The sequence below is a fragment of the Mytilus californianus genome, unplaced genomic scaffold (genome assembly GCF_021869535.1).
Source record: "Mytilus californianus isolate M0D057914Y unplaced genomic scaffold, xbMytCali1.0.p SCAF_3, whole genome shotgun sequence".
NCBI classification, from domain to species: Eukaryota; Metazoa; Mollusca; class Bivalvia; order Mytilida; family Mytilidae; genus Mytilus; species Mytilus californianus.
The window spans coordinates 50,146,050-50,157,782 of NW_026262679.1; the positions used below are offsets into that span (position 1 = coordinate 50,146,050).

Sequence of the window (11,733 nt, forward strand, 5' to 3'; positions counted from 1 at the left end):
TTGTTATATGAGTATGTAATAAATTGATTTTGATTGTTTGTTATATGAGTATGTAATAAATTGATTTTGATTGTTTTTTATATGAGTATGTAATAAATTGATTTTGATTGTTTGTTATATGAGTATGTAATAAATTGATTTTGATTGTTTGTTATATGAGTATGTAATAAATTAGATTTTGATTGTTTGTTATATGAGTATGTAATAAATTAGATTTTGATTGGCCAGCAGGTCAAACCTAATAACTTCTGCTAACATGTAATCCCTCTCCAAACAAAAAAGGTACACTATTTCACATGCATGACTACACAAATTTATTCATTTCAAAATTACCCCATACATGACTGGAAGAATGCTTCAAATAATTAACTTTAAATAATATTAATAATATGCTTCGTAACACATAGGTGTCTATAAAATATATCAAGCATCAAATCGCCCAGTGTTTTTAAAAGTTTAAAATAACATACTCTTAGACTAAAAAATTTGCACACTATTAAGCATTGTTCCACAATTGGTTTGCTTCCTTTCAATGTACACTTTTGATATAGTTCCGCGAGCAAATCAAATGTATTTCTTTGAGATACACTATCTTGTATGAGCTCGAAATACATTTATTAAGTAACACGTGTCGATCTAATGTATTTCTTTGTGATACACTGTCCTGTGAGAGCTCGAAATACATTTATTAAGTGACCGGTTTCGATCGAATGTATTTAGGACAGATACACTGTCTAGTATGAGCTCGAAATACATTTATTAAGTAACCCGTATCGATCTAATGTATTTCTTTGTGATACACTGTCCTGTGAGAGCTCGAAATACATTTATTAAGTAACCGGACTGGTGTCGATAAAATTTTATATTGGATGACCATGTTATTCAGTGATTTACATACATGTATGAAGCTAATGTGCTCCAACGGCATGACTACATGTATATGTGTGCTAAATTTAATATGTTGATTAATTGATTTCAAATGCAGAATATTCTATTTTAGTGTTATCCTGTTGAAGTTATTATTATCATAGTCTGCTCCGTATTTTAAAATTTATTTGATTTTCTACAAGTCCTATTTACAGGAATATTAATATAAAATCTACATTTTTAAGCAAACACATGAACTAAATTTGTATTGTCAATTTTGCTATACGCCTTTACATTTTATCGAAACCTGTAACTTTCAAATCTGAAGCGTTATATCCGCGACACTGAATATTCACTAAATATTTATACATTGTAACAAATATAAGGAAACGTGTTTTGTTTATGTGCATTAGAACGTTTCTTTGTTTAATGTAAATGAACTCGTACGAATCATAAGTTTTTTAAATGAAGTTTACCGGTTTATGAGAAGACAAGGATTGTGGTAAGGTAAATTAATAATTTCTTGTCAATTATTTCCGTTTTTGTTATTTTAGAATGAATATTTCCGTTTTCATTTTTGGGTTTCATTTGCTTAGAAATCTAGTCATATTTTGTTACACTTTTTGTGAAAATGAAGCTTTCGATGAAAACCGATCAACTTTTAGTTGCTAGTGTACTCAACAATAACTTTAGCTATTGAAAACAGAAACAAAACAAACATTGGACATTTCAACCAATTTAAAAAAAAATAGTATGAAGATAAAATCAAATTAAGCAAAATATTAATCCAATAGTTAAAAAAAATACGTTTTTCTTTTTGTATCTGTAATAATTTCACATAGATATAAGAAGATGTGGTATGAGTGCCAATGAGACAACTCTCCATCCAAGTCAAAATTTATAAAAGTAAACCATTATAGGTCACAGTACGGTCTTCAACACGGAGCCTTGGCTCACACCGAACAGTAAGCTATAAAGGGCCCCAAAAATTACTAGTGTAAAACCATTCAAACGGGAAAACCAACGGTCTAATCTATATAAAAAACGAGAAACGAGAAACACTTATGAACCACATCAACAAACGACAACTACTGAACATCAGATTCCTGACTTAGGACAGGTGCAAACAAATGCAGCGGGTTTAAACGTTTTTAAACATGTTTATATTTTTGAAAATAATTACAACTTGTATTTTCTATTATTACAAGTAAGAATAAACATTCGAATGAAATAGAAAAGGTTTGTTGTGAAAATCTTCCACTTTTGGCAATCCCATTTATGAAAATCGCCAGAAAATGCCCTGTAGTTTAACTTGCTCGACATTTTGCCTACCTTCTGTATAATTCAAGGTATTAAACAACCACATAGGGCATGATTCAAAATTGAACAAACGAAAATGCCTTATCAATATCATGTATAGCAATTACATTGTATTTTATAACAATCAAATTGTACATTTCAGAAAATGACATCCCGTTGTGCTTCTTGTCTTCGCGGTGGTGATGTTGAGAAGCCTACTCATTGGTGTAGCGACTGTTCTGAACCGCTTTGTGCCGATTGTCACAGATATCATATGAAATCGAAGGTATCAACAAAGCATAAAATTATTACGATTGCTAATGTGTCTGATCTCAGTCCAGCAGTCTTAAATCTTTCATATAAATGTAAAATTCATCATGACCAATCGCTTGCTTTCTTCTGTCCGTCGCATGATATGATGTGCTGTGTGTCCTGTATACCACAACACCATAAACAATGTGATCAATTAATAACAATGGATAATGAGGCAGAAAATGTCAAAAGAAGCAAATTCTTACAAGCTTTAGAGATGAGAATACAGGATGCAAAACTGAAATTGGCAGAATTCGTGAAAAAGAAGAACGAAAATGTTTCAGTCTTAAATGATCAAAAGGATAAAATACAAAAAGAAATTGGACACATTCGAAAGAGTATAAGCGATCATTTCGAGAAGATTGAAAGTCAACTTTATAATGCCTTAACTAGAGCACACGACTCATGTATTCGAACTTTGGAAGAAGGAATCGAACAGATCCAAGAAAGAATTAACAAAATGGATGTATGGCATAAAGATATTACAACACTCAAAGAAAACGCTTCAGATGTCCACGTATTTACTGTGGTCAAAACTATCCAACCTCTTCAAAATAAACAAGAAGCATACTTAAACACATTGCAGGTAGTGTAAAATTAAATGTTAAATGTCTGTATATTGCTTAAGCTCACAAAGTTTTCTCATATTTATATTACTCTTCAAATACAGATTAAGTGTACACGCTTTGCGGTAAGCACGAAAAGCGTGGACAAAGTGTCTGTATTTTGATAAGATTGGACCATATATTATTGCCAAACAGTGTTAAATTAGTTCTTATTTTAAAATTCCTTTGTCGCTTCTTCTGGTAACCTGCATGCTTTGCATAGTTTCCACATTGCTCCTTTGACTGCATAGGTCTTGAACAATGCCGAAAAATCACATAACACTACGTTTTTTTTTAAATGTACGATACTGTTCAAATGATCATAGTATGTTTAAATGGGGTTCATCTTGCTGAATCGTCAAACGGCAAACCTCGGCAGAATTCGCTATTCTTCATCTAACTGTTAAATCTGCCGAGGTGTGCCGAATGTACATATACAGCTGAGGTAAGATTGTAAGATCTGCCGAGGTGTGCCGAATTGCCGAATCATGTGCTTTCTTTATAGTGTTTGTTTTGTTTTACTTGTTTGTCTTTCGACCATTGTGTTCTTTGTCACTTTTCAGCTTACATTTTGTATGTACTCCCTTGGTATTTCATTCACATACATTTTTTTATACTTTTTTAACAATGATGTCATGCTTAAGAACAGAAAGAGACAATGTACGTTTTCAATGAAATATGGAATACAATATTAACTGTATGTTCAGTATTAACTTTTAAAAAGTACAATGAAGTAATTTAGAAGACAATATATAGATCGAAAACTTTTGTCATTAAGTTGCAAATGTTTTTGAGTACTCTTTGTAAAAGGAATACTTCTATGTATAATTTAAAAATATTAATGTTCTATTTTAGGATGAATATAGTAAGCTGAACATTGAATTCATTGGAGAGGAATCGTGGCGACATCTTATTGCCGATGTTCCGTCTTTCGGAGAAATTTCTGTTACAGAGACGAACCCCGCTAAAGGCAAGGATTATCTACACTTCAAACGCAATAATTTAGCAACGACCCTTGACGAAAAACTAATCAAAATACCACAGAATAGAAAATTCAACTTTGCAACAGCTAAACTCGACAAAGGAACAAAAATTAGAAGCGGGTGCTTTTTAGCAGACGATAGACTCCTTTTGGCAAGTTTTAATGACACCTGCGTTTACGTCTGCAACAAAGATGGTGAAAAAAGAAAGAAGATACCGCTGCAATTTAAACTGTCCGATCTTAGTTCCTTTGATAAGCAACATGTAATAATTGGTACAGGTTCAAGCATTAGAACTTTCAAAACCAGTACTTTAAGTCTTGGCGAATGTATTTCAGATACTTTAAGGAATGATGTTATATCCTCTGCAAATAATCAAATAGCTATTCGATCGCCTTCAGGAACCATTTCTGTTTTGGACATCAAAGGAAAATTATTACGAGAACTTAAAGTACGATCTTACGGGTATATCACAATAGACAGATTTGGTCGTGTTTATTATACAAACAACGCAAAAAACGAGGTGCACTGTTTCTACCCCAATGGTTCCCATGGTTGTATTTACCGACACGAAAGATTGAAAGACCCATCTGGTATGACAACTGATGATGCCGGCAATGTCTACGTAGCTGGACATCTGTCTCACAATATTCATAAAATTTCGGGACAAGGAAAGGAACACGAAATTCTTCTTTCTTATAAAGATGGTATAATTCATCCACAACGTATTGCATTTCGGGAAAAGTCGAAAGAACTCTTGATAATTAATAATGAATGGAGATCTGTTGAAATATACCAATTACACTAACAATCTATGTTCGATCTGATATCTTATTAAATATACTAGAAACCTTAAGAGTAATATATATTTTATTAATACTGCCATGAGGATATAAAATTTTTGCAAGCATAATTATAGTAATAAAAAACCAAATGGAACGAAACCGAACATCCACCAATAACATCTAAGCACAGGCACTTGTCTCTGAAAATTTTATCCTATATACCTTAATATAACACAAGGTACTTAAGTCGCATTTTTTAAAAATGACAATTGGTCGCGAACTTTCGTTATATTTCGGTTCCTCGGTTGTCTACCCCACTTAAACTTATGCCGTAAATCTACATTGATTTATCTACACAATGGTGTATCACAAGCCTACCTAGACCAACACTGTCGGAAGCGAAGAATGCTTGAGAATATAACTACCAATAAAACAACACAATGGAGTTCAACCTTAGTCTTAATTTAGTCTCAGCGGAAAATGTACAATCAAACTTTATAATGTAAATAGTACAAATAACGAAGTACTCGTCTGGTTACTTGCTAGGTTTAATGTACTATCTCAGACTGAGAGATAACTACCAGTCATCGATATTTGGGATGCCGTTAGATAAGCATTCCTACACCTTATATTAATTATAGACACAATACAATATGAGGCTCTTTTGCTTTCTTCAAAGCCTTCCAAATTTTTATATCTTCGTATTTGGGTTGCGAATAAAAGAACACTCCTGATTGGCTATTTATATTTAAGAGGCAATTGTTTACCAGTAACCGTCAGAATATCTCATTTTTTACGGAAAACTTTTAGACTCTGCTGAGTATTACTCCTCCGAACTGGTTTTATATACATGTGACCAATTTTGAGTTTTCGTGTGTATAAGGTGCTATTGGTAACTAATATCAATGCAGCTTTATACATCCAGCAATTTTTATAAAATGAAAACACACACTTTCATGCGTCCCAAGCGCTTTATTTCTGGATTAACTTTCATCAGGAACGCAACGCCGAATATTTGAAAGATAAGAATGTATAAGAACCAATCAACTTATCTATAGTATCATTTAAGTCATAATAAAGAATGGTAAAAAGGGGGCGTGGAGATACCAAAGGGGATTGATCAACGTTATTCTCTATGGAAAAATATTTAATTCATATTCAGGGCAAGAACAGGTTTAAAATTCCCGTTCCAACCGACGAGGTTCGGTTTTAGTTTATTAAAATACATACCGCACACCCAAACGATCGCCTCTTGTGATTGAGCTGTATACCTCAAACTGAGAATTTGGCATCAATTTCTATAAAAGTGGGTACACTCGGAGGGATAGTATGCATACGAGTTACATTAGGGGGATACACTCGGAGGGATGAACGAAGGAATTGCCAATACGCATACGAGTTGTTTTTGGGGGGACACTCGGAGGGATGAATGAAGGATTATCAATATGCATACGAGTTATATTGGGATACACTCGGAGGGATGAATGAAGGAACTGTCAGTATGCATAAAAGTTATATAAGGGAATACACTCGGAGGAATGAATGAATGAACTGTCAGTATGCATACGAGTTATATTAGGGGTACACTCGGAGGGATGAATGAAGGAACTGTCAGTATACATAAGAGTTATATAAGGGGATACACTCGGAGGGATGAATGAAGGAATTATCAGTATGCATACGAGATTTATTAGGGGTACACTCGGAGGGATGAATGAAGGAACTGTCAGTATGCATAAGAGTTATATAAGGGGATACACTCGGAGGGATGAATGAAGGAACTGTCAGTATGCATACGAGTTATATTAGGGGTACACTCGTAGGGATGAATGAAGGAATTGTCAGTATGCATAAGAGTTATATAAGGGGATACACTCGGAGGGATGAATGAAGGAACTGTCAGTATGCATACGAGTTATATTAGGGGTACACTCGTAGGGATGAATGAAGGAATTATCAGTATGCATACGAGTTATATTAGGGGTACACTCGTAGGGATGAATGAAGGAACTGTCAGTATGCATACGAGTTATATTAGGGGTACACTCGTAGGGATGAATGAAGGAATTATCAGTATGCATACGAGTTATATTAGGGGTACACTCGTAGGGATGAATGAAGGAACTGTCAGTATGCATAAGAGTTATATTAGGGGGTACACTCGGAGGGATGAATGAAGGAATTACCAATATGCATACGAGTTGTATTAGTGGTACACTCGGAGGGATGAAGAAGGAATTGTCAGTATGCATACGAGTTACATTAGGGGGTACACTCGGAGGGATGAATGAAGGAATTGCCAAAATGCATACGAGTTGTATTAGTGGTACACTCGGAGGGATGAAGAAGGAATTGTCAGTATGCATACGAGTTATATTGGGGTACACTCGGAGGGATGAATGAAGGAATTATCAGTATGCATAAGAGTTATCTAAATTCTGTATTGTGTTGCTAAAAAGTAAATCGAGGTTATCCAATTCTTCTATTTTGTTGTGCAAACTATTTGCAACAAAACTTGCTAATTTGTTCAAGTAATATGTTGAACTTGGGATCAGGTACAATGCATTATCAAAGTAAGCGTTGAAAAAAACTTTTAAAGGTCAAGGAACAGATTTTCGTTTAATTTTGCATACTACTTTGGCTCATTAAAATATAACTGAAAATCGAAAAAAATATGCATTTATCTCTTTAATTGTCTGAACTATTACTTATTGAATTCTTTCAAAATAGGTGGATAATTGTATAAAAACGACACAAAGTAAGCGAAAAGCGTTCTTAAAATTGTCTTAAAAGCATCAAATCTCAAATTTCAAGTAAAATAGATTTTTCTTAAAAAACTATATGTTGTTGATACATAAATTTCCAGGTTAATGATGTAGAATAATCATAGGGTCACAGACTTGTTTTTAGGGTATGAACAAATCCGTTATCTAGTTGGTAGTGAAACACGTCAAAAATCGACGTTTTACGGCCTATACAACGCGATGAAGTTACGCTTATTTCGACGTTTTGCGGTATTTTATAAACCTAGAACACTTTTTTGAATGCTGCATACGGTAAAAACGAAGTCGGTGACCCCATTATAATTTTGCATCATTAAAACGGAAATTTATGTACCAACAACAGATAGTTTTTAAGAATTTTATGTACTTTCTTTACAAATTAAATCCATTGGATGCTGGATGTGTACTGATGGATATATTAGTCTTAGATTCATGATTTATTTTATTATTTTTTGGCTTTGAACTAGTTGTCAGTAACTGCAAGTACTCTCAGATATGAACTTTGTGTCTTTTTTGTTGTTAGGGATGCATACATACCCTGCCACGTCCGATCTGTGTTTTTGTTAGATGTTTTTCTGCTTTGTAAAGATCTGATGAGTTAAGCCATTTTCAACTGATTTTTATAGTTTGTTCTTATGTTGTGCTGTTACACCACTTTCCCAGGTTAGGAGGGTTGAGCGCTCACAAACATGTTTAACCCCGCCACGTTCCATATGTGTCTGTCCCAAGCCTGTAGCTCAGTGGTTGTCGTTGGTTCATGTCTATCATACTTGTTTTTTAAATTAGTAAATTGTTATAAATTAGGCCGTTGGTTTTCTCAATTGAATTGTTTCATATTTTTCATGTCGGGCCTTTTATAGCCGACTATACGGTATGGGTTTTTCTCATTGTTGCAGACCGTACGGTTGCATATAATTGCTTACATCCATTTCATTTGAACTTGGGTGGATAGCTCTCTCATTGGCAATCATACCACATCTCCTTATTTTTATATAAATGTTCACTGATTTTAAAAGAATTCAATCTGTAATATTTCAGAAAATAAAAGAAATAAATGCATTATTTTTTCGGTTTTAAGTTACACTTCAACGAGCCATAGATGTATGCAAAACTTTACCAAAATATGTGACATAGTCCATTTACTGTAACTTGACCTTAAATTTCTGTCCCTATTCAGTAAATTCCTATATTTTTAGTGGCATTCCATATCACTCCGGTCAACCCCCTATTGCAGGACCTACTTCCTATTGTATTTATTGTTAATATGTCGAACATGCCTGAACTATTTAACACTGGACGAAAAGCAAACAACAATCAATTAACAAATCTTGTGCTGGTCATAAGTTGGCTGCTCAAGGGCGAACACACATATCCACGCACAACGGAGACAATGTCAAAATGATATTTAGTTAATCATGCAAGACGTAAAGTATATTAAAACGTTCCCATGAAATTTAGAAAAAACATTTTATCTGAAATCATAAGTCCTTGAATGTAAGAACTGCTTGATGTAAGCCTTTATTCTGTATAATCCTAAATTATCCGATGTCATAAATCTGTCGCATACTTTATTAAAACCATGCCACTTGGTAACTGAATTTATTAAGAAAAGTTAACCTTTTAAAAAAGAGAGGCGGAGGATGTGAAAAAAATATATGACGAATAATTACATTCACACATGTACAGCACTGGATTTCTTAAACTGGCAATATTCCGAGTTATCTTTCTTTATTCGGGAATAAACATTTTAATTTTTCTGACGCTGAAACAGTTTTCCAACGAGTACCTACGTCAGCAAACGTCACTGCAATTAAAACAACATTAATCAAAATTGGATGAAATATTGCAGCTGTTTACCGAGAGTATTGACAGAACAAAAAGGGAAAGCGACGGATGGAATATATCACTTCGCACAACTCATTGGGACAATTTAATACGTAAATTGGTCATTTATCTAACATATTTGTCAATAAATTTTTATTTTTGCCTTTTTGCGAAGGATTTATGGAGATTGTCTACGAAATCACTGTAATTTAAAACAGGTTTAATAATATTCATAAATATGTCACAATTATAATTGGCTATTATTATAGTAGTCGATTTCTAAAACTATTTTTGATAACGATTATACCCGTATTTGAACTGAAGGAGCGGCAGCGCAGGTGTTTGTTTTCGTGTGGACTCATTGAAATTTGAGTCTATATTTGTTATTATGAATGATTTTGTGAAGGCAAAATCGTACGTGCTATACATACTGTGTCCAATGATGCACTATTCTATTAAAAAAAAGGTGTGCACAAAACAAGAAATTGAAAATGAAGATATGACCTTTTCTTAGACGGTGCCCAATGAGGTTAAGGTAGTTGTACATTGTATGACGTTTAATCAAAATAGCAGATGACACCAGACTAACATCTTCCAATAATTTCCTGATTTTTCTATTGAAAAGCAGTTCACTTTTGAGACGCATTCAAATGCAGAAGGTGTTTATTTGTATATGAGTACCTCTCTCAAAAGTATACTAATCTTCACATTTTTACCGCGTGAAGTTAATAAAAGGTTTATAATTTTCCAAGATACCTATATTTAAAAACACGTGTCTAAAGCTAACATTTTAGATAAACTACATCTACTGGAGAAAATACCGAAGAAAACAACGTTAAGACACTAATAATATCTCTGTAAGACTATCCTGTTTTGTAAATAACTACAGTAGCAACACAGTTATCTAAATCTATAGCTCAACTTTTCATTAATTTAAATAAATATACAATAAGAAGATGTGATATGATTGCCAATGAGACAACTATCCACTAGAGACCAAAAGACATAGATGTTAGAAACCACCGGTATATATCACCGTGTGGCCTTCAACAATGATCAGAACCCATAAAAGGACCCGAGTGACGAAATGTAAAAAAGTTTAAAAATAATTCGAGAAAACCTAACGGCCTGATTTATGTACAAAACAATAAACGTAAAACAAATAAATATGATGTACAGCAACAAACGACAACCACTGAGTTACAGGCGCCTGACTTGGGACTGGCACACACAAAAAGTTATGAGGGTTAACATGTTTGCGGGCGCCATACCATACCCCTCCTTACCTGGGACAGAGGTATAACAGCACAACAGAACAACCTACTAGTATAAAATACAGTTGAAAAGCGCTCGACTCATCAGATCGATACAAAGCACAAAAATACTAAAGACACACAGTACCGATCTAAGATTACTCGTAAATACTTAAAGCTAGATTAAAGACAAAAACAACTATTATTACAAAAATTTCGTATTCAGGACAAGACAGAATCTGATCGTTTCAAACTAACAAATTCCACTGTCTGCTCAACTAATTCATAACAGTCTTTAACATTTTTAAGACTTTTAGACTTGTCAAATGTAAATCTATATTTGAAAGGGTCACATGCATTCACTTCTGAAAATCGAATAGCTATTCTAGTTTCACACGGACAACTCTACGTCTATTACGACATTTCCTTTGTCAATTTTCCTTCTTGGACGATCATGTTCCTTTGAACACATCGTGCGGTGTTTTTATATCCTCACTTGTTAGCTATGCCGGTGTCTTTGGTGACGTTTTAGATTTCAATGAACGTAATCTATTTATCACTGGTAAATTCTTAAGTCAGGGATATCGTTACTTAAATTTGTACTAAATTCTTTTAATTATAGATACAAGAATTGGTTTGGAAGTTTGGCTGTACTTGTATAAAACATATTACAAACGGGATACCCCATTCTACTTTTTACGGTGATGTTCTAAAAGGTAATCAGTTGAATACTGTAGAAAGATCTTTGAATACTGCTTTCATTGGTAATAACATTGATTTTGTTATTAGTAAATTAAAACATGACTAAATATTTATTAAAGTTATGAACTCTTACGGTTTTACATCCTGTCGATACTTATATTTTGGTATTGCACTAGGTCATGTTTTCTCATATAATGTCTTTACACTAAATCCATTGGATGTGTACTGATGATCTAAATATAGGAAACACGATTTATTTTTCAATTCTTTATTTTATCAATAACAAATTTAGTTGTAATTAGCTCTTAACTAGCTTTCAGTAA

General features: G+C 33.5%; 1 protein-coding gene across 2 annotated transcripts; it reads left to right on the forward strand.

Annotated features, from left to right (window-relative positions):
* Nucleotides 1-1,291: 1,291 nt before the first annotated feature.
* On the forward strand, nt 1,292-4,919 carry LOC127734784 (uncharacterized). 2 transcript variants are annotated; one of them, XM_052244791.1, is made up of 3 exons: nt 1,292-1,369; nt 2,330-3,064; nt 3,939-4,919. In XM_052244791.1, the coding sequence occupies exons 2-3, from the start codon at nt 2,333-2,335 to the stop codon at nt 4,869-4,871; spliced, it is 1,665 nt and encodes a 554-aa protein (XP_052100751.1). In that variant the 5' UTR covers nt 1,292-1,369; nt 2,330-2,332; the 3' UTR covers nt 4,872-4,919. The 2 variants fall into 2 exon arrangements, with proteins under 2 accessions (XP_052100751.1, XP_052100750.1); XM_052244790.1 differs by having other exon boundaries at nt 1,297-1,374.
* The last annotated feature ends 6,814 nt before the right edge of the window (nt 4,920-11,733 follow it).